Raw genomic sequence first — 24,211 nt, forward strand, 5'->3', positions numbered from 1 at the left:
AGCTGCTCCTATTACCTTTACCTGTGGTGGCAATTGTTGTGATATGACCTCTAGTCCGACAAGCCGAACTTGCCCCATTTGTCACTTCCTATCACAACACCAGATACGTGTTTCTCAGGGATGTCACGTATGGGTTCCCCACCAGGTGCATGGCTGAAAGAATGATGGTACTATTAAGTAGATGAAAGAGTTGCTTATGGTATCCTCACTGCCAGTGCAGTCTCTTTATGTCACTTTGTTACTAGTACCATAAGGGCAAAGACTGTTGTAACTCCTTAACCGGGAATTTTCTGGGGCTTTGTGGAGACTGAAATACAAGTGCCATATAAGGGTAGGTAGGGAGGAAAACCAGAAGGTATTTCAAGGCCAGGCTGGACAACTGAGCAACCTGGTCCAGTGGGAGGTGTCCCTGTCTATGGCAGGGGGGTTGGAACTAGATGATCTTAAGGTCCTGTCCAACCCAAACTGTTCTTTCCATGATGCTATGATAGGTACTATATTGTTGACTGTCAGATGCTCTTTGAAGCGTGCTAGCAATGGGCTCCAACTTGGAACAACTCCATTTTTTTTTGTTGTGAGTCAGAGCTAGGCTTTGACTCTGTTTCCTTGTTATGGGTGGCCTCTCTCTCCCACACACAATGTGCACACAGACACACGCTTATTTGTTTGTACAGAATGCTCAAAGAAACAGAGCTCTGAGCCCTGGCTAGAAAACAGATGGAAAGAAAATTAGTGTATCATATAAAAAGAGCCATTTACATATGTTAAAAAAGGAGAAAAATGCCTATCAAAGTTCTGTCAATGATTTATGTCTTACTTCATAAGAAATGTGAATAGTAGGAGAGATTGGTTGAAACAAAACCAGATCAGTGTTGCTAAGTTACCTGTTTAAGAGGTTGCAAACATCCCTTTCTGTGCTTTGTTAACTCTCCAGGAGAAATTTCTTTGCAGAGTCTCATCATTCAAGTTTCATCCGTAGGTCACAGTGACCTGACTGTGGAGGCTGTGCCACATAAATGGAGCTCTTCAGATAAGCAGTAACATTTATTGCACACTTTGTCAGCATATCTCTGGCCATACACTTGTTCTCCAGGCACTTTGTTTTGATATTGGTTTTATTAAAAGAGATTTCAGAAAGGGAAATGTAAAACAGTTGAAAGATAACACATGTAAAGATGTTGTTCAGAGCTGAGAAAATCCACACCAGACCATCAGGCTTCATTTACATTACAGGCATGAATAAAATGTATCTTGCTTCCCCCCCCCCCCCCCCCCCTTACACCGCTTTCTTCATAGAAAAAACAGTGCTTTAAAAAATTGCTCTCAGTAGACCACTATCTTGCACAGGGCAAGACACAGGTCCTACAACACCCCTCACAATTTGGAAGATGCTTAAAATCCAATGAGTAGTGGAAGCCAAGGAGATCTGAGGACTATAAGAAAGAAGTTTTTATCTTGGGGTGGAATCACCGTCCCTGGAAGTGTTCAAGCACTGTATAGACAAAGCCCTCGGTGACATGGTTTAGTGGTGGCCTTAGCAGTGCTGGGGGAAGTGGTTGGACTTGATAATTTTAAAGTTCTTTTCCAATCAGATTGATTCCATGATCTTGACAACCACACGGTCAGGATCCTCCCAGCTCTGGAGCTGGTGCCACAGCCTGAGCTATCTTCAGAGCTCAGGGCAAGATGACATGTGCCTCAAGCATTTCTGTGCTTGCTTTCTGCTAGGGATGAGGCAAAGTGTTCCATTACACATGTTCTACTTTCTCTTTGAGTACCAACCCTTGTCTTTGCAGGAGGAAGAGTGCTCTCTTTCTGGCTACAAGGCACAACCCTGCAAGGTTCAGGAGTGATTTATTTGTAAAGCATAGTCAACCATGTCCTGATTCTGGGCAATGGTTTTGCATGAAGTAGATGAGCTGTACTAAGCTTATGTGCTAGACTGATGTAGCTGTGAGAGAATTTACATGACTGGCTTGTGGACTATGCCTGTCCTTTCCTGAACTGCCAGGTCTCATCCTACTGCCTTTGCAAATGGTCAGGGCCCAATGACACACTACAAGAATTTGCCCTATTTATCAACAAAAATGGGCTAGTATTTGCCGAAAAACACCTCTGTGTTTTGGCCCAAATATAGATTCAAGAGTCTTTTTTTTTTTAACACAAGACTATTTGTCATTTTGGAATATCATCATTCAGACACTACTATTGGGATGGAGTTTAATAGCTGCACACCGGTACACTGTATGTGACATAAAGCATTTGTGAAGAAATAATTCCTCAGAAGAGCTTCCCAGAGATAGATAAACCATCTTTCCTGTTTTTCATTCTTCCTTCTCCTGGATCCTGGAGGGAGTGTTACTTGTGTTGAGTAATGAAATTTTCCTCTCCAAAACACATTATCTTTGATCTCCCCTGTTTTATGCACTAGGGAGCTGATGCTTCCTTCCCTGTCTAGGACTGAACGAATAATCATCTCCTGTAGTTAGTCACATCAGGGCAGATGCAGAAATGTGAAGCTGATGACAGCGGAAATTATGGACAGAAGCAGCAAGAATTGTTACTGAAATGTTAGGATTTGTGGGCAGGAAATATTCAAAGCAAAGCACATTTAACCATGAAGGCTCTACAGGTTTATATTCTCATGGGGCAAAACCTTGAATTGTTTGTGGGGTGTGAATGAAGCCCAGACTCCTGGCCTATTTTTTTCTTTATGCCCATATACCCACACAATCAGCATGAGAAAACCCTACCCCAACCGTCAAGTGTTGATGTGATTTGGAAAGATTAACCCTCACAAAGGCTGATATTCAAATCATGTAAGAAGTCTGTATGCTCATCCAGGTATTATTCAAAAGCCTTATGCAATCAGGGAATCTTGATTAAGATGTGTTTTTGTTATTTCAACATATGCAGTGTATGGTTTCTCTCAGGTTGTTCAATCCGGAGCACCCTCTGAATGTGCAAATGGAGGGTTTGGGGTTTTTTTAAAAAGGGAAAGGGCAAAAGAACTTTCAGAATTTCACAAAAACTTTCCTTCAGGGTTTTAAAAGCCATATTTACATCTGTTATCATTTACATAGCCCAGATAATGTAATGCACTAATACTGCTGTATGGCAAATCTGCCTCAGGTGTCACATTAGAACAGCCCATTGGCCCATCCTGCATAGCCAAGGGGCTCAGCCACACGAAAGTGATTTCAACCCAACTTTAAGAGATCAAGTTGAGAAAACATCCCCCTTATTATGAAGGATTTCCCCTGCTCTTGTTCTTGCTCTATCTCACCTTGAAAACAAACCCAACCAGAAAATCCTTGTTACAAACTCAGATGAAATTTGGTTCTCTGAGTCTGCCAAGCTACAGCAACACAAATCCCATCCAAAGTGACACTTCTGTGCAGAGGAAGGCAAGTTCATGCATGCAAACATCAGCTGGAGATGCCTCCTGCCCCTCTGCTGTAGTCAACAGAAATAAACACAAAACACACACTATTCTCATTTGTACTAAGTCTGTGCTGAAGGAGGGCAGTCAGTTGGCTTTCTGTCTCCTGTAACCCCAGGAAATATGATTAATGAAAAGAGCCAGTTCTGTATTATTGTTAAAACATGCTTCACAGGCAAAAAAGACCCTAGTTCTACATATATTTATCTTTCACTGTAAATAACCACTACTTAATTCTCACTAAGCAGCTAACATCTTCCTAGAATTAAAGGTTGTCTCTGCCTATATGGTGGGAGACACCAGTTTATAATCTCATTTTGTGGAACAGTTCCACAAGGACACTTCAGGACATACTGAAGTTCTGTCCTTTGAGCAAGATGTTGAAGGTGATGTGTTTGGCTGTTCATGGAACTAAACTAGGAAAGCGGAAATAAATTATTCTTTTTCTCATTAAAAAAATAGTTTAGAAGCCATTCACAGTTGAAACTGATTATTACACTGCCTCAAATTCACGCAAGCATTTCAAGTAATTCAGAGGAACCAATGTATAAGTAGTTCCATCACTGATTTTTGATGCAGGAGGGCAATGGCCATTTCTCGTGTGGAAATTATGAGCAGATGAGGTAGTCTCTGTTCTGTAAATCTGGGCTTGCATTTCACAGCAACCAAACTTGCTCAATAAAATAAAGAAATCCCTGCGGAAAGTCTTTGTGAAAATGGCATAGAGGAAAGGGTTTGCACAGGAATTGATGGGGTAAAACAAAACCAGAAGGATCTTGGATTTGGAGACTGTGATGAGAGGAACCTTGAGTGAGGCTGATATTGCAAAGAAAGATATTGGTGCCATGCAGAGGAAATCTGTGAAGATCAGTATGGCCATGCGCTTGGCAATATTGGTGTCACTGTTTGAAGAGACCACATTAGGGTTTCTCACAGTAAAGTAGATGCAGATATAGCAAGCACATATAATCACAAATGCGAGTACATTCAACACTAAAAGAAATACAATGTAACCCTGAGAAAACAATGTTTCTATATCCATGGGCAAACAGATGCTGACCTTCATGTAGCTGCTGACTCCAACTATGGGAAGAAGTGCCACTGTGAAAGCAAACAACCAGCCAAAAATCATTACAACCACAGCATGACGAAGTCGAACCTTGCGGTGCAGCTGCATGGCATAGGTGATGGTGTGCCACCTTTCCAGAGTTATCACAGTCAGTGTATAGACTGAGAGCTCACTTGCAAACACTGTAAAAAATCCTGCAGCATTGCACCCTGCCCCAGTTTGCCAGTCTATGGCATAGTTGTAGTACTGGCTTTTGGTCTGGATATCTACAGATGCAATAAACAACAGGTAGATACCTGTGCAGAGGTCTGCAAATGCAAGATTGCACATTAGAAACCGAGGTACGGTGAGTTTGTATTGGCTGCTTATTAAAATAATGAGGACAACGATGTTCCCGGTGATAGCTAAAATGCTGATAAACCATATCAGAATTCTCAGAGTGTTGTAGCCCATTATATCTTCACATGGATTGAAAGCGTCAGGTTTAGGTGAGCAAGCTACATTAACTACTTTATTGCACAAACCATAGTCAAATTCATTCTCTGCTGGATCAATTCCTACGCCATCGCTGGAACTATCCTCTTCAGCTGCAGGTTGTCTACGTATCTTGTTGCCAGGCTGCTCATCAAGGTCTTGCTTGTTCTGAGATGATATACTACATATTGGATGTAATTCAGTGCTGAAATTTTAAGGAGAGTAGAGTTAGAAACTGATGGCACATGACACACAACAAACACAAAATCATCCCGTTTCTATTAACCAGTTTTCCTGGTTAGCTGATTATATAGACTACCCTGGAGCTTGAAATCAATAGGCTGGCTGGTCCCTATTTATAAAACTATTACATGGAAATGTAAAGGGTTTAGAAACATCATAAAATATAAGGGAAAGGAAAGCCTAATGTTTGCCTTAATAACACTTGTGATGCAGTTATGCAAGTGGAAAATGCATTGTGTAAGAGGCCTCCCTTGTTTCAAGTAGATTTCTCACATAACCTGTCACTGATAAGTTTTGTGTTTGGCTTTATTTTCTAGAGTAGTATTCTATGCCCTTCTTCATGCCTCACCCAACAGAAGCTAGATTGAGATGCTTTGGTTGAGATGACAGAAGGATGATCAGCTTCATCAATCTCAGAAACAAACAGCAAAATGTATCAATAGGAAATAAAAGGTCAGATTTTACAACTGCTTCTCCTAGGCTGCCTTTGAAGTTTGCTGTCCCAGACATGTGCATCCATAGTTTTGTGTAAGATGGATCCAGGCCTTATTCGATTTAGGGCATAAAACGGCTGACAATGTGTTTCAAACCCGACACAGCTCAGCTCTGCCTACTTTAATCTACAGCCCAGACATCAGTTTAGGTGTGTGATTTCTAGACTTAGACTTTACTCTTATCTTCCACCCTGACTTGTGGTGCAGCTGAGAAAAGAGCTTTCTAGGCAAGTTTTAGGTTGAAAATTTTAAAGAATTGGTAGCAGCTTAAAAGGGAGACTTTTTTTTGTAACCTACTTTTACCCTTTGACTTTGTGCACTCTCTGCACCCTCCAAAAATCGAATTTAAAAGGTCTGCAAGAAAGGAAAACTAATGAAGCCCCAGCGTCAGAAGGTGAGCGACATTTCCTATGAGGTTCTGAACATCCTCTACTATTATCAATATTTTTCATCTTGCCTGTCAACTGAGGCAAAAAACTGATTTTCTGTGAGGTCAAATATGTACTATGAAGGTCACAACAGCAATAACAAGGCATTATATTTTGCTCCCCTGTGTTCTGCTCGCATAAGGATGAGTGAGGGGTCCACTGTATTGATCAATATATCAACAGTTCTCTAGCTGAAAGGGAGTATATGCCCCCAAGGAGCAATAAAGGGAAAGAAAGTCCCTCAGTTTTGAGTGGAAAAGGCACTTGAGGGCACTGAAAGCTACTGCAATTGGTGATGCTTCAGCAATGAACTGAAGGAAATGTTTTTATCCAGTCATTTCTCAGCTATGAGTTAAAAATAAACCTTTTCCCAAATTACAGAGGCACCGCCTGGAGCTGAATTTGTCCCCTGACAAGACTGCTGTGTAAAGACAGTTAAATAGTTCTGATTATTACAATCTATTAATTATTGAGTTACTTTACAGCGAGTGGTCCCAAAGAAAACCAGAGTCCCACAGAGGTTTAGCTGTTCTTTTTGCTCTGAGGATGGGTGGTGAGGTGTCTTCTTCCTGGACAACTGTGAGCAGGGAAGATGGGCAGTTGCAAACAGTTGCAATTTGCTCTTGGGTGTTTGCTCTTTGGATTGTGTGGTGCATTCAAAGCAACAAGTTCAAACATATTTTGGCAAGGGATGGGTCCTTTCTTTATCATGAGATGGTAGGTATCGTATCACAGTTCATCTGCTTAGGCTCTGTGTAACCTTCTGGTACTGTTTAACATTGCTTTGCTCAAGCAAACCCTCTGAAAATAGAGAAAGGACAACTGAAAGAATAAAGTTAAAATTGACAGAGTGCTCTGACAAAACTAAACAAAAATGATTACCTTTGCACAAGTCATTATTTTATGTGCTTCATTTGGATCCAGTGACAGCAGAATACTGTGTGCTGAGGAACACGCTCAGCAGAATAAATAGTCCCAACCTGAGTTCTGTATTAAGCCCTATCTCAAAGCGATCATCCTCACCAAAAAGTGACACCAAGTGAGCTGTGAGAAGCTGATAGTCTGTTCTCATGAGACAAGGCCCAAACACAACTCCTGATACTGCCATACTTTAAGTAGGATTTCTTGTGACAGTTCCTCCAAAGAATAATGACTGAGTGTAAGGACAGAATCATATCAATGTCATTCTTTCAGGCAGACGGTGATCTTTATGTCAAAGAAAGCCAAAAGCTTGCTGAAGTCCACAATGGTCTATGTCAAGTTAAGGGTTTTAAAATTCAGCCTCTGCCCTATCTGCACTTCAAGGATATTATTTCCCAGTCACAGAAAAACATGAGGGGCATTCAGCAAACTGCACTGGGCTTGTCTTAAGAAAGCAGTTCACCTTCTGTTAGGCCAGTGGGATAAATCATACTGGATTGGAAAAATCTGGTAATATAATCCTTACTGGAATGTGGGGGGAGGGAAAGGAAAGCATCAAAATTGTTTTAATTTATGCCTCAGTGTGGAGGAGCTGTGCTTGATGTGACATGCTCCAAAACTCAGCTGTAACAGGTTTAAGCTTTCTGTTATCACAACAGCAGCTGTTTACCAGTACAGATGGATTTGGAACAGGTGATCAAGTACAATCCACTGTGGCAACTTATTTTATCTAATGTTCTGGAGTGCTGCAGAATTCTCAGGGAGGGAGACGCTAACATAAATGGGACAGGCAGAAAGGGGCCACACATCCCTGTCTTAATTCCTTCCCAGATTCCCTATATGAATACCACTTGCTGCAGTGATCCTCAGAAATGCTCTTCTGGGGTGATGAAGCACCTTTTTTATCCTGCCTGGACTACCTGGAAGTAAATAAAACATCCCCTAACAAACAGCATGATTTTTGAGACCCAAGCAGCCACAGGAAAATTACCATATCCTGTGAAAGTGTGTGGCAAGTCGGGTCACATCATAGTTGACTAGTTAACTTGTACATATGAAGTCTGTGTATCTGAGCTGATAATGCTCAATGAGAATCATTGATACTTAAATTCTCACTGCAATTTGTTAATAGGAAATTAACATAAGCATGGAAAACTACTTTGGGAATCTAAAAAGACACCCTGCCCTGACTGTTGATTTGGGTAGTTGATTTGTTGAGTTGGGTCTGTTCTAGATTATCCATTTTATAAATCATGTCCAAAAAATGTTGTGTATGTAGGCTTGACAGATACTATATCTGTGGCGCTTGGTGGCTGTTTCAAGATCAATGTGGCTTCCTGAGAGACAAGTTTGAGATCATGCAGTGGTCCTCTTACCCTCCTGAACCGATGCCCAAGTACTGACCAGCTTCTGTGTGATCACAGCTTTCCCTCCAGCAACCTCCTGGTAAGTTATCAACCATTTCCTGTTGAATGTCTTCAGTGTGGCTCCAGAATAGCAGGTCACAGAGACAGATGGACAGATGGCTAGTGGGAGCTAGAGCCAGAGCTGGGGAAAATGCTGATGCTAACACACCTATCAAAATGTATTATTCCCCTCCAGTAAAGAGGCAGCGGACTGTGTAGCATGAACCTCCATGTATTGTATTGTATATATATTGTATATATATATTTATTTCTATCCATTTACTCTACCTGCACTGAAGAGATCTGTTCCATCCAGACATTAAGGAAGTTCATTTAATGAGATGAAAAAGGTATAAAAGAGTAATGTTTGTGTACAGTGCCATGTAGTCCTTCACATGTCTTCTGCATCTCCAATGTCCTGGGTGCTGAAGGCTCTGTGGATCTCTAAACCCAAACCCTAATGTCAATGGCATCATGGAGTTGAGGCCTATGTCATGAGCACCATGTCTGGCCCACGTAAGAAAGGTATGGAATGAGTAATGTTGGTGCTGTCCTGTGCACACCTTTGCATGCCTGGAGCTGTAGGCTTTGTGGATCGCTGAACCCTAACTCTAACCCTAATGTAAGTGGCATCATGGAAATGAGGCCTATGTCCCAACCACCATGTCTGACCCAGACGAGAAAGGTGGAAGGAGTAGTGTTGGTCCTGTTCCATACTCCTCTGGCATCTCTTTTGAAACCCAGGTGCCTTTTGGTATGTAGGACTTGTTGATCCCTTAATCCTAACCTTACACCTAACTGTGACACTAATGTAAGTGGCATCATGGAGATGAGACCTATGTCCTGAGCACCTGCTGAGAGGCACCAGAAAGAAAAACAAATGAAATCACTTACTTTTGTCTTTTCCAGTTTGTAAATGCACAGCAATGGCTGGGATAGGTGAAGTTTGCCTCAATCAAAGCTCTAAATTTGCTTAAATCAGGAAGCTTTTTTAAATTGTATGTAGACCTTGCTCTTAGCTTCTTAATGAGTTCTAATCCATGACTTGGCAGGAAGCTGATTCTGGTCCTTGAAATATCCCTTCAAGAAAACATAAGATAATCTTGGTAAAAAGCAAATTTACTTCTTCTCAACAGTGGATATGTGTTTTGGACTGTCCTACTCATTCTCAGAGTAGTGATTGGAAAGAGATCAGCTGGAAATATACACTGAAAAGAGGATCCTGGGACAAATTACGCGTTCCTCCAGGAAACCTGAACTAATATCCATTGCCAACAACAATCAAATGATGTTAGTTTGGTCTCAGAAAAAAATCTCTATGTTAGAATTAGCAGGGACATAAACCATTAGTGCCATATGGTACTGGGTTTAGTAAATGCCCAGTAAATACAACAATCATCGCACAGTACTGCTACAGGAGAAAAAAGGCTGATGAAATCACAACAGAAGTTTGCTATATGAACATCACATCAGGGGAAGGCTGCTGTGGAAAAAGCATTAAACACAAAAAGACAAACTCACGTAGGGGGTATGTATGTGAGGAGTCACAGGTGAGTTGGTTCAAACTGTGAGGAACAAAAATAAGAAAACATTTCCAGAGGTTTGAAGCATAAAGACAGCACAGACTGAAGTTGAGAAAGGGGCAAGATTACAGGAGGTTTGGAGAGATGTATTTGTATGGAAGGCAATTACTGTGTGGGACAGGTTATCAAAGGCAGCGATGGAAGCAGCAGATACAAATGTATTAAAGAGATCATTAGGGCTTTTAAAAGGAAACCCATTGTGCAAACACTAAATCTTGACCTGTGCCTTGAAGGTGGGGAAAAGCTAAGAAATACTTGGGAACGCACCCCAGTGGCTCCAGGGTGTAACAGCTGGGGCAAAACATCCCCACATTTCCCTCACCAAGGCACAAACCGTGCTCATGACAGCAGGAGAGCACACTCCTTTCTCTGAGAAGCAACAATAAAATGAACTGCACAAAATCACCCTGTCCTCCCTTCGCCCCTGTGCTCTTATGGCCTGAGACTGATCCAGGATGCAGTGTTTGCTGAGGGTGCTCTGCTCTTTAGTCTCCAACAAAAGAAAGGAAATTTCCTTAAGCAAGGAATTGGACTGACAATATTTGTAGTTTTCTCCATGACCCCTCCAAGGTACAGTATCCAATTAATCTAATCAATTATCCAATTAATAAGAAGTCAGGACAACCTATAGTTTGATCTCTATAAGCCAACACAGAATCATAGAGTAGCTAGATTTTATTATCATTATATTAATGCAGTAAAATGTCATGTGAGGGGGAGACCAGATTTTAGAAGCATGTAATAAAGTTTAGACAGCTGCTATGGTACCATATCCACATTTGCAACTCTGTTCTAAGAAACAAAATGAACACCAGGAAATGGCTCTGTTTGAACTGACAGTGAGTGATCGTTACTTAGCTTAGGGTGGCCAAATCTAACAAATCCACAGGCAGTTAGTAAAGCAGAAAGTAAAGTCAGTGGTGGGTAAAGATGATCTTCTGTGTCCATGCTGTGCCCACAGCTGAAGCTTTGTCTCCAGGCTCTGAATGGATATGCCACCTTCAAGAGCTGGACCATGAACTGTGGCAGCAGAGGAGCAAGACTGCACTCCCCTACCCTAATCTGAGGCCATGACTTCTACTGGCAGGGTGAGACAGACCAGTAGAGCCAGAAATGCTCTGAACTTCTGCAGGTCAGGCTGAGAGCAGCCATGCTACAGTCCTGAGGTTTAGCTCCACAGGAGCTAAAAGCAGCAGCTGACAATAAATCTTAGGCTGTCAATACCTGACTTGGATTCTTGAAGAGGTAATTAGGTTGCAATAAGCAACCGTGATTGTTTCATGGATTGGCTGTTGTCCTTAGTATGCCGCTTCCTAATGAAATATATATATATATGTACTTACGTCTCAACAACTAAACAGCAGTTTTCTGCCTAAATCCACTGACAGCATCACTCATGGCATCATTGAGAGCCTGTGGGACTTCATAAGGCCTCATAATTTTCAACAAGGGCATGGAAAATATTTTCTGTCTTGTTAGCTAAAAATCTTTACTGTCCCAACCATGAACAGGAGCATCATCCAGACTTAAAAAATAGCTAAAATGTCACTGGATCTCTGGGCATCTTTAAATAATTTCATAAATATGAAAATATTTTCCATTATTTTCTTCTTCTTTTAAAAAAAATTCTTTTTATGCTCATTATTGCACATAAGTTGGAGTGGGTTAAGGAAAGTGCTATTGGTATGTCTGTTAGGGATAGTTATCAATACACCACTGACAAGCCCTCAAACAGCAAACAGACATTGTGCAGGTGGTTTAGTAACTTACTCAACTGAGTCACTACACGCAGACCTCAGTGCAGAGGTTCTCTGGGACATTGCTCTCTAGTTAGAGGCTTGATAAATTAAATAAGCATGATGAACAAGACAATAAAGTGGCAGCAGGAAATCAAACCAGAAAGCATCAGTGACTGGAATACATGTTCTTGTATTATTATTGCTTGGCTGCTAGACATCAGCCTTGACAGCAGCTAGCTCAGGAACAGCAAAATGAATCTGACTTCTCTTCCAATCACTTCTCTTTCCCATGGGGAGTCTGTTGGATTAGTGAAACTACTGACTAGCTGATGAGGTCTGAAAGGCACATAAAGAAACAGCAAGAATTGGCTGGTGGAGCAGAGATCAGAGAGTCACCAATCAGACTGGTGAGAAATATCTTCCCTGTGCTCTAGGGACTCAGCTGATGAGCTGGGGATCGACTGGAGCTGTCCTGTGGCCTCCCTACATGGATTTCTCATTGAACACAAATTGCAGGGGTCGGATGGATCACAGCCATACCTTGCTCTACACCCAAGTGAGGATGAAGCCAAAGAACTCCAAAGGACTTCAGCAAAAGCTGATGTAAGCCACTACAGCTCTGGGAGCATCAGAAGATGATTAAATGAGACACTGATGTGGCTGAAAACTGAAGCTATGAAATTCCAAGTTGGAAATACAATGTATTTCTTCATAGAATGAATACATATAGGTGTGGGAGTAATTATCTATTTGATTTCCCTGACTACTGTCAGTGCTGAAATCTTTTAAAACTTGATGTCTTTCTAGATTATGATATTCAGCCAAGAGCTGTGAGCATGAGAGGAACTGATTTACTGATCTGTGAAACCATGTAGCCTGTATGAGGGCTAAGATTGGTGCTTTCTGATGTTACTATTCATGTTTGTGTTTCTTCACACTATCTTGATATGCTGTATTATAAAATAGAAGTTGGTATAAATTGAATGTAGAAAACTGATTCAGGAAGATCAAGAGTTAAAACATCCTGACATCCATTTTAATAAAATAATGCAGTCTGCAACACAGATTTGATTGCAGCAACACGATTTGTCCCAGCAAAGATATGATTATGGGTCAATCATGTTCGTACATGCATTCCTGGTGTACACTACAGCGATGGACAAGTAAGAAAGCTCTTATCCTGATGTCAGTTAGGATAAAAAGGTAATTTCCCATCCATAGAATAGCAGATGTATTGGTAATGGAACAGAAAACTTCCTACACAAACATCTCAGTGTTAGCAATTGAACTATCAAAGGAATCTGAACTACAGCCAAATCAATTTGATAAACTTCCAGAATATGATTGTATCAGCTACAGCTTGCAAAGAAAATGCATTTACTTTTCACTACAGGAAAGAATGCTCTTCAAAAGGAACATCTATGATCTTACTGCTCAAATGATGCTTCACTGGCAGTCTTTTCCAAAGAAAAAGACACTGTGAGGGAGTGGTAGAAGTGGAGCAGAATGCAGTAACCCATACCACATACAACTCAACTCCTTGTATCATAGGTGCACTGACCATCACAATGTGGAAATAAGGCCTTCAGAAGAGCTCTGATCTGAACTCCAGACATTATTCTGCTTTTGTAGATTTCTAACCACTCTACCCTCTGTGTCACAGCCTCAGTGACTCCCTTTCACCCTTTCTGGTTAACTCTCAGCCCTCTCTGGACACCCAGGGTAGGTGGGCTCTGATGAATTGGTGAGACAAAATATGACTCCCATGTCTCTGTTGCAGCTCTTCTGGGTTGTGCCCTGTGCTGAGCACATGCAGTTGTGCACACATACAGGTGTTTTCAGACTCGATGGCAAACCATTGCGGTAATGGTGACTGAGATCCATGAGCATTCTTACTGCAGAATTCTCTCCTGCTAAGGTCTTTCTTCCCAGTTTACCACCCCTCAAAGACACCTTCCTGTAACTGCATGGGATATATCTCATACCTAGCTATCCCTGTAGGCTAGGGAATTTATCTTCAGAATTAAACCTTAGAGATGCAGGGGCAGTTCTTCAGTGGTGAGCAGTTCAGATTTAAGCACTCAGGACCCATTCTCACCTATTCTTGATCTTGCCCAACCAAAAATCGAAGTATTTTTCCCTGGAAAAAAAACCAAAGCAGATCTATTCTCTTACAGAGCTTAATCAGCTGTGAAGAGGAATCTGGATCTAAATTCCTGGATCCAAATACTCCCCAAAACTTGAGGACAAAGTAAAAATACAGGTCTAGACTGAAATTTCACTTATAGCTTCCAATATATACCTCCAGTTTTGAACTCTGATGGTTATAAGATGTTGAGATCCAGGCTGGCATTTGTATGTTTTCTCTATTCTCTTCTAAGGAGTTAATAGTGAGAAAAATGACATCTGAATATTACTTACAAAACAATAGGCCCACTGGCTCCTTGGAAGATCTCATTTGGTAGCCTTTCGAGGTTGTGATTATCACTTAGATTTCTGAAAAACCACAAAGATATTCATGCTAAAACAATCTGAGATTAAAATAGCCCTTGTAGCAGTCACTACCTTCTAATGATTGCTTTTGAGAATAGGAAACAACAGAAATTGTTACAGCTCATCCAGGAAGGTTCCATTAAATGCATGATCCTCTATTTCCCGAATCCCATTTTTATTCAGCCATCTGTAATAGAGAGAAAGTTTTCTTATTCCTGCTTCACAAATACAATATATATAATTCACATCCATGAAAGGAATCTCAAACAAATAAAATTATTAAATGCATATTCAAACAGTGACATGTCTATAAATTCTAGCAAGTAGTATCCCAGGAGCTGGAGGAAGGCTTTGGAAAGTAGAAATGAGTAGGGCAGATAGGTGGCTACCATCAGAGACGATAGCTGGAGCAAGCAAGGGCAGAGCTGATGAAGTTGCTGGTACTGGAAGCAGGAGCGGAATCAGTGAGGTTGTTCCAGCTTAATCCCAGGATGGATAAGACCAGGATCTGTCCTGCTAGTGCTGTTGGTGCCATTTAGTTTTACTTTATTCAAGCTGCTTTTTGAACACTGGGCCACAGCTTAACCTTTTCCAGGACCAAAAGGGGGTGGTGGTGATGCCAAACCTCCCAGGAAGTGGCTGATTCCTCCTACATCTGCTGCCTTGAGAAATTACATTCCCTGTCTGCTCTGCTGCCCTATCCCACCTCCCCAGGCTTCCTCCCCCAAGAGGAGACAGGGGTATGAACCTGGGAATTGAAGCTCCTGGGGCTTTCTTCCAATTTGTCACTGAAGTGCATTAACTGATTAAGGTTTAATGTCCTTCCCTCTCTTCCCTTCACCGTCCTAAAAATTTACATTTGGGTCAGTTATATTTATCGTCTTTATGATGCAATCTTTCATCTCGCTTTAAATGTCACTTTGCAACTCACACCCTCTCCAACAGGCAGTGACAGGTCTGACTGATGGCAAAAATGAGCTGATTTAATTAAACTGTCAGCAAACCTGGACGTTTTGTTTGTAACTCACACTGAAAGCTTGGAATGTGAGTGACCCACTTAGATAAGGTCTGAAGTGGTGAGCTAAGGTCAGCATGAAAACCAGTTATGGGTCTGGCTGAAGGGATTACCCTTTTGACCATAACAGGCTCTGTGTACATAGCTCTGTGTCTATAATGTCTGTAAGGTCAGATGAGAACTGTCACCGTCCCCTTCACTTGCAAGCACTATTAGGCAGGAGTTAAGCAGGCACAGAGGAGAGACATGTCCCTACTTATAACATTTAAAACATTTATTATATTACATTGATCTTGTCCATTCATAACTGTCAGGCTGATATATATGCTTTTAATCACAGATTAGCATTTACTGTATTCTTTCACTGAACATGATGCTATGAAATGAGATAACTAAGGTTGTAAAACCAGAGTCACTGTTGCCATGCAGTGTGGACTATACACTCCCATCACCTAGCTAATTGAATTCTAACAGTAAATCCCAAGACCTCATTATACTACACAGAGACAAGTTTCTGTTGACACAAACTCTCCCCTCCAGCCTTACCAACTCCACTAACTCTTACATTAGCAACACGTGACAATGGAGGCAGAGATGCAGAGCTTGGACTAGGAAAGCCTAATCAGGGCCTGTCAAAGCACACAGGCAGCACCTCTATCCAAAGGGAGAACTATAGCAGAGTCAGGACATCATGTGATGGTGGCCAGGTCTCCTTGCACACTTTGGAGTAAGCAGGGCAAAGCATTCACAGCTTCTCTGGGCACCCTGTGCCAGGGTCTCACCACCCTCACAGGGAAGAATTTCTTCCTTACACGTAACCTAAATCTCCCCTGTTTGAACCCATTATCCCTTGTCCTATCACTACACTCCCTGATGGGGACAATATTGATGGTCTGACCTTGCTCCCATAAAGACCAATATGAGCCCATTCAGTCAATCAGATCTTGCTTGTCTACTTCAGGCTGTGAAGCAAACTGCACACACAGACAGAGTGGGAAAATTGTCCAGTCTGGTCACTGGTTAGGTGAAATGAAGACAGCTTGTTAGCAAGCAAACTGTAGGTTTTGATATACCAACAGAAGCAATCAAAGAAGTTAGATAGTTCATTAAAATACATGACTGTTCAAGTCAAATGTAGAGTCATCTAACCATGCAGCTTGAAACTGTGTTGTGAACTGGCCTGTATCAACGCATTAATATTGTGTGCATTTCCACAACATCTACATGTATTTTGCAGGAGTAATGAATGCCTTTGAATGATGTGTCTGAGTGTAAATATTTATGAGTCATGCTATCCTTTTGAACACAATTTGTATCACATGGAGCTGTTGTTGTAGGTGGAATATGTTTAACCTTGGCATCAGTAATTGCTAAATATGCTGTATGCTGTGCTTCTAAAATAAACAGTAGGATTAGAACACAACAAAAACTCACAAAGGCATTAATTTTTTAGGGCAGGATAACAGAATAGCTGGATTTCAGGGATAGGGAAGAAGCCTAAAACCTCAGATTGAATTTGGAAACTTATGAAATAGTGCCCATCTCCTGATTTCCTTCACCTTATTTGGGGGAAAAAAAGAGCCAACAAGAAGATCAATGAATTTTCTAAGTCTTACTCACAGAATCAGATTTTCAGAACTGAGGCCCATGAATGAATTCCTTTCAATTGTACGTATATTGATATTGTCTTGAATATCCCTGAAAAATAAAATACAGTGGAAACCATTGTATCGTGTATACAATAATAGATATTTTTGTACCTTTGTGAGCCTTTCAATACTGTACACGATTTCCACCACAGTTATTATAGACGAAGGGTAACAAGTTTTTAAGATATTTTGCCTGCAGAGCACAAACAATGAGTTTTCCTTGTAAAAAAAGGCTGGAGCAAAACGTTTCCAGCACCCCATACTTTCCTCCCAAATAGTCTGAAGTCATCAAAATGCATAAAAGCTTTGGTCTCATAGCCCTCATAAGGTCTCATAACCACTCATGAGGTGGATGAGATAGTTCCTTCAGCAAACAAACTGCCCAGAAAATGCAAGTTGAGGGGCTGTGAGGCCACCCCTTCTCACAGCCTCCCAACCAGAAGAAGGAAAAGTCATTAGCCTTTTTAGTCTGACATACGAACCTATGAATCATTGCCCCCCATGTCAACAGGGTTGCTTATAAGCTTTATATGTGCTTAAGAACTTAAGACCCAGGACCCCTGTCAATGCAGTCTGCTGAACTGACAAGTAGGCATGTCAGTCTTTCAGCAGTTTTGACTGATATAGATGAACATTCTGTTGCTTGCTCAAAATAGACCTCAAAGAAGTTAAATAGCATTACTCATAATTTAGACTGAGATATGGCTGTTTTCATGCTGTTTCTGTTGGAAAGCACAGTATGAAATAAATTATCTGAAAGCTTGAAATTAAGTGCAGCACCAAAATTATCTCACACTGACAGCTGAGTTTGGCCACAACTCTGCATTAAGTGATACTTACACAGAGGCCTCATTCTGCAAACTGAGGTCAGCAGAGATAGGAGTAGGGAGTGTTGCATCCATGCAGTGAAGTGTATCCCTTTGTTAAAGATCTGTACCAGCCCTTTAAAAACATCTGTGACCAATCAAGATATACCTTTGGGACATATACTGGCACAACTGAAGCCAATGGGAATTATCTTATTGACCTCTGTGGGTCCAGAGTTTGAAACAAGGCCTAGTCTGGGACTCAAGCAGTATCAAGTCCTACCTATTCTTAGAGTCATAGAATAGTTTGGTTGGAAGGGACCTTAAAGCTCATCCAGTTCCAACCCCCTGCCACAGGCAGGGACACCTTCCACCACACCAGGTTGCTCCAAGCCCCTGTGTCCAACCTGGCCTTGGGCACTGCCAGGGATGGGGCAGCCACAGCTTCTCTGGGCACCCTGTGCCAGGGCCTCAGCACCCTCACAGACAAGAATTTCTCCCTAATGTGTCATCTAAACCTCTCCTCTGTCAGGTTAAAACCTTTTCCCCTTCTTACAGCAAAGTGAAGTGTTTCATCTAAAAAAAACCCCAAACCTTTTGCTCAGCAGGGCACAATAATTCAGGTCTAGTTAACACTGATGAAAAACATATATAGGTATATCTATTCCTAGGAGGAATCTGTTGCATTTGCTTGATGGTTTTGGGGAGCCCTGAAGGGCAGTTCTCAGAATTACATGCCAAGTATATTACATAAATATGTTTTTGAATTTACATATGTGTATACCATATACTCAGGCATCCCCCTCTGTTTTAATGCATTTTTATTTATATCAATGGCCATTACTAAAGCAATTTCAGGATTAATGTTTCTGCAGCTTGAAATCTTCTAGTCACAGTTTTGGACGTGCAGAACTTTGCCTGCGCATTAACAATACACTTTGTCCAAAGGAGGAGAAGAAAGAGTTGCTTATTTCCTTTGTGTTCTGCCTGCAAATATACTAAGAACTGATTAAAAATCTTATGGCAAGGTATTTTTTCAGTGAAAAAATATCAAGCTTTTTCTGATCTCATTTTTTACCCCAACCCTGATGCTTTTACAGAAAAAAGAAGCACTTCACACAAAACTTCACGCAAATATTTTCTTCCCTGCTGGCACCAGACTTTTCCATAGGAAAAATATTTCATTCTCTGGACAGTAAAAAGGGCACAGTAGAGATATTGTCCTGTGTTTTCTTTTTGGTTTTTACTCTGTGATGTGGGTACCTCTCCAAAGGACACAGCTCTGAGATCAACCCTTCCCATGCAAGCCAGAGAACGGTCACCAGGTGGCAACACATTTCCACTGCCACCAGCCTGGTTTGGATTTCAGCTGGTTAAAGGGGAGTAAAAGGCTGTTATCCCCCTTTGGGCACACACAGCGTAGTTAAAGGAAGAGCAGTCTGTAAAGTGCAAGTTAGAATGCTTTGTGGAAGGGAGACCTAGAGAAAACTGAGGCATTTTGGGCGACATCCTAGAAAATTACAATCCAAAATGCTACCACATGAAGCTAATAGAATCATAGAATAGTCAGGGTTGGAAAGGACCTTAAGATCATCTAGTTCCAACCCCCCTGCTATGGGCAGGGACACCTCACATTAAACCATCTCACCCAAGACTCTGTCCAACCTGGTCTTGAACACTGCCAGGGATGGAACATTCACAACCTCCCTGGGCAAGCAAACACAAGAGGAATCACATCTTGAAAGAGGAATCATATCTTCAAAGGTTTTGTTGGAGCAGACCATTCAAAGGGAGCTTTTGAAAGGGAAAAGCAGACATTAAAACTTACAGCAAAACTTTATGGAAAGAGTGCACCTTATGGACAGCAGGTAAAAACCGAAGGCCAGTGTTTGAGATCAACCTATTGGAGAGAGAACAGCTGAAGATTATTCACTCTGCCCCAGGAGCAAAGTAACAACTAAAAAAAGAAGGAAAATTGTACTTAAAATGACAGCCCAAAAGGCAGTTTAGCCACAAATGGGAAAGTTGCCCATAGGAAACTTGAAACCGTAATGTAAAAAGGTTCTTCTGCAAAGCACAAGACTGAATTCTGCCCCACTGAAGTCAAGGGAGAAGCCTTACCTTGGATAATTCCCCAGTCCCTCCTGATGATCCCAGGGAACTGTCAGTATTAATTTCCCCACCATATTCTGAGAAATCAACTGCACTGGCACAGGATAATTATTTTCACAGTAGCTTTTCTAAGACAAAACTCACCACAATTTTAACCTTCTATCTAGAATATATTCATTCCATTGGGAATAACATTATTTCATGAAAGTAAGAGAGAATTAGGACTCTTTATACCCCAGCACCTCTAATAGTAGGAACTGAACATATGGGCCTGCTTCAGCAGTCTGTGTGACTCAAAATGGGCCTGAGCCACTGTATATATCTACCTCTCCTCTCCCACCACATTGAGCATCACTGTCTGTGAAACAGCATCCTAGAAACACTGACTGTGTAGGAGAACCTTGCATCCACAGGCACAGGTATCCACTGTGCTGTACTGCATCTAATCTAAACAAACTTTGTTACCTGGAGTAGTAGCAAGTGCTGGGCAACAACACTGACATGCAGCAGGAGATGCCTAGTGGCTGCTGATGGCTGGAAGGAGGGATGAGCACAAGAGGAAGGAGGAGCTGGACCAGCTGGGCTGGGAGTTTTGCCCAGCCATCAAAATGCCTCATTTCATCTCACCAAACACCAAATGTCTCACCAAACAAAGAGAAAATCTGGGTTCCTCAAAGTTCAGTTGTATCCCTGTATTTTTAGTATGTGAGATGGTAAAGAAGGTAAACTGTTACTGAGAATATTGGTTCCTTAATGAATGTGTTAGTAGTATGGGGAAGGTATTTTTTATCCTGGCACTTACACAGAACAATATTCTTTCACTACTGGATGTGATCTGTTGAGGTTTGGTTCTTTTTGGATTTATTCCTGAATAGCTGAATGGTGATAAAAAGCACTATTTGAGACTGCAAAAAAGTAACAGAATTCATTTGATGTTTGTTATGAACATCCATTATTTCAGAAGTGTTGCAAACATAATCTGAACTGAAACTGAACACCTCCATGTGACAAACCAAATCCTACATTTGGGCACTCGGGGTGACACATAGGTCTATAAAACAATCATTCACTTAGGTAAGTACTGCTGTGAGCTCCCCAAGGTGGTATCTGAAGATCCTCAGATGTTGAAAAGCTGCCGTGTTCTGTTTCATCTTATAACATTGTGTGCAGGAAAAACATTAAATATAGCAAATATTCAAGAAGCCAATTTGGGAGAGTTGCTGAAATGTCATGGCTGCTCCATCTCAGAAGTCAGAGCGCTCTGACACTGCATTAGCTTAAAAATAACAGCTGTCACATGTGACCAAGAAAGCTCTACAAAAATGCCTTTGAAAAGCTATTACTTATAGAAAGCATGATTAATGAAGCAGGGGGGTTTCACAAGGCCCTTATTACTTCAAAGTACCTATACTTTGTAAAAGGATTTAGCTGAAAAAATTAGAGGCAATAGAAGAACCTGTACTTCCTCCCTTACAGGACTTTTGAGCACACTCTCTAAAAAAGGGAGATGTACAGAGCTTTAGTTGAAAGGGGCCTTTAATTTTGAATGAGTCATATTCTAGAAAATAATGCAATTCTTTTTACAAGCCCCTTGTTAAATATGAATTACAGCATGCTTTTCCTCTAGCTGACAAATGAAAAAGCAAACTGATGCCAAGTAGTGTGTGGCTGTTGTAGGACAGTGAAGACATCCTCTCTTGAGAAAAATCTCAGTCCTCATGTTGCAGTAATGAAAGGTGATGATACTCTAACATATGCTGTTCAAACACTGCTCCCAGTTGCAACTTACTCCCAGCACATCAAAATGACAGCCTGGTTAGCTGGGCTTTCACCACATGTGTGAAAAACCACATTCAAGGCCTTGGCTGATGCCATAGCCCTGATCTTCCCAGTAATCCCAGGTGTTCAGGGTTTAATTTGTACTGGTGTCAGCTGAGCAGCATGAGATAAAGAGGAAAGCATCTTTGACAAATCATTACATATGGGGTAAATCTACAGGTGGCACAATGCACTGACTGCACAGAGTGGTGACTGGGAGTAGGAGAGGATGCTCTGGCCATCAACTGGAGAAAAAGAACTACAAAATATTTAGCTAGGCTGCACCTTACATCTTCCCTCTCTTTTTATTCAACAGCAAATCCCAGAGGCCTTTGAGTGGATAATCTTGTTAGAATGTAGATAATCCAATTTACTGAGTGTCTTTCCTGCAGGACAATTTTGTCAATATATTTACCATTTAATGTATACATCCTTAGTAGCCTCACTTTAAACAGGTGTCCTCTTTAATCTGAGTGAATTCCCCCTTGCCATGAGTAAGCAGTTCAGTAAAAACCTGTTGTTCCTCAGATGGCTGATGGCTGCTTTCCAAAGCATTAACTGTTTTTCTGTAAAGGCTTACCGGAGTCAGCACTTCAGAAAACAGCACCATGATCAGCACAGAAAAAACTAAATCTTTCAGAAACTAATTCCTGGAAGATTCTGGCTGCTTTTCTCCAAATATAGTAGTATGTCTGCTCTTTTTGATGCCAATTGATGCCAATTGGTAGGGGCTACTCTGACAAAAACAGGAACACAGTTTACCTCATCTACTTATTGTGGGTATTTGCTGAAGTGCAAACCCAAGGTAGGCAGAGATAAACACAACAGCACTCCCTTCTGTGTCTTTTAATCATGCTGGTTACTTTATACTGCGTGGGAACCTGACTTATAAAATCATAGAATGGGTTGGGTTGGAAGGGACCTTAAAGCTCATCCAGTTCCAACCCCTGCCACAGCAGGGACACCTTCCACTAGACCAGGTTGCTCCAAGCCCCATCCAACCTGGCCTTGAACACTGCCAGGGATGGGGCAGCCACAGCTTCTCTGAGCACCCTGTGCCAGTGCCTCAGCACCCACAAATGACTCCAGCAAGGGATCCCTCTGAAGTATATGTCCCAGCTTTGCAGGCTAAACTGAGCATGCAATCCATACCACCCACTTCAGGTGCAAGGTGTTTCTTTAACCATGAGGCTGCCATGCAAAAGGAAGGAGAGGAACATCACTTCTTTTTATTGAAGAGCCAACTTCACACAAAGGGTCAGCAGTGCAGTGAATTCTGTGGTTTGGGTTTAGGAAGCATGCCAGGTACATGTGCCAGATCCTCCACAAAATAAGACGAGGGAGGCACAATCAGCTGCAAGCCTCTGGAGGTGGGCTTTGCTCTCCACAATGCAAACTATTTTGCTGATAAAATGCATGTTTTTTGACCTACATTTTCCCTGCCCTCCAACAATCCAGCTGTATGCCCTCAAAACTGATGAGAAAGGAGTGTAATGTTTAGACCTTTCTATTTTAGGCTGAGATTGCTTAATACAGAACATTGACACATCCACTGTAAGAAAAGAACCAAAGGACACAGATTACACATGAGAACTAATTTTGGAAAGAAAATAGCTTTGAGAAGCCATCACTACATTATTAAACAGACAATGCCACAGCTCTCCCTAATGAGAGCCTGATAAATAATCTTGTACCCATGAAAAGGTCAGTAAGTTACCATTTTGAAGCGGTCTGTCTCTTTGGCTTACATCCAAGAAGACCAATTAGCAATTCTCTTCACTGCTTCTAAAAGACTTTTCTAGGTTTAGAATAGGGTATTTTGCATTTTTTCAGCCTTTCTCCCTCCTTTTGCCGTACCAGCAATGATGATACAGGAGAGAAAGGGAACAGGGTGAGCAGGGAACGTGTTTGTACCCGAGCTGACAGATAAAACCCTGTTAATGTTTAACCCCTAGTGGCTGTAATGAGCCCATGAAGCTGATGAGAGGACTGCCAAAGATAGCCGAAGCTTCTTGCCTCCCCATAAATAAGACCTACTGGCTATACAGTTATTTTTGAAGAAGCATGGAAAAAGCCTTGCAAGCAACATGTTGTAAAAGTGACTAAACTGATAGGTTGTGGTGCCTAGGCTCAGTATCAGCCATTAACACTGATTCATTTCTTTTTTAAGGAAAACTGCCAGTAAACATGTATTTTTCCATGAGATTTTCTGTGTTTTAACAGTTCTATCACAGCCAAGCACTGGTGTGAGGAATCTCCTACCTTGCCAGACTGCCACTGCAGCTGGAAACATCAGGAGAACCACAAGCCCAGCAGCAGGCAAGACCCCCTGCTTTGGGTCCCACTACATCTTTTTACACCAAGATCAGAAGGTGCCTGTATGAGCTGTTCTGTCTGGTGGGTCAGACCAGGAATGGCTACAGAGGTCTACGGCAGGGTCTGCAGCAGAAGGCTGGAACAAGGATCTCTCTGAGCACAGGCCTCTATTTCCAGCTCTGCTGCCCTTATGTGGACTGTTT

The 24,211-nt window shown here is 41.6% G+C and overlaps 1 protein-coding gene across 1 annotated transcript in view; it reads right to left on the reverse strand.

The window, feature by feature from the left end:
• Positions 1-1,269: 1,269 nt before the first annotated feature.
• LOC101879880 (follicle-stimulating hormone receptor) overlaps positions 1,270-24,211 on the reverse strand; it is a 49,653-nt gene continuing 26,711 nt past the window's right edge. The window contains exons 4-9 of the mRNA XM_034061145.1: positions 19,591-19,662; positions 16,928-17,005; positions 14,411-14,479; positions 14,221-14,295; positions 9,372-9,557; positions 1,270-5,190 (exon numbers count right to left, since the gene is read on the reverse strand). Coding sequence (XP_033917036.1) covers positions 3,936-5,190; positions 9,372-9,557; positions 14,221-14,295; positions 14,411-14,479; positions 16,928-17,005; positions 19,591-19,662 — 1,735 coding nt within the window. The 3' untranslated portion in view covers positions 1,270-3,935. The remainder of the gene's footprint in view (positions 5,191-9,371; positions 9,558-14,220; positions 14,296-14,410; positions 14,480-16,927; positions 17,006-19,590; positions 19,663-24,211) is intronic.

The sequence above is a fragment of the Melopsittacus undulatus genome, chromosome 3 (assembly GCF_012275295.1).
Source record: "Melopsittacus undulatus isolate bMelUnd1 chromosome 3, bMelUnd1.mat.Z, whole genome shotgun sequence".
Lineage (NCBI taxonomy): Eukaryota > Metazoa > Chordata > Aves > Psittaciformes > Psittaculidae > Melopsittacus > Melopsittacus undulatus.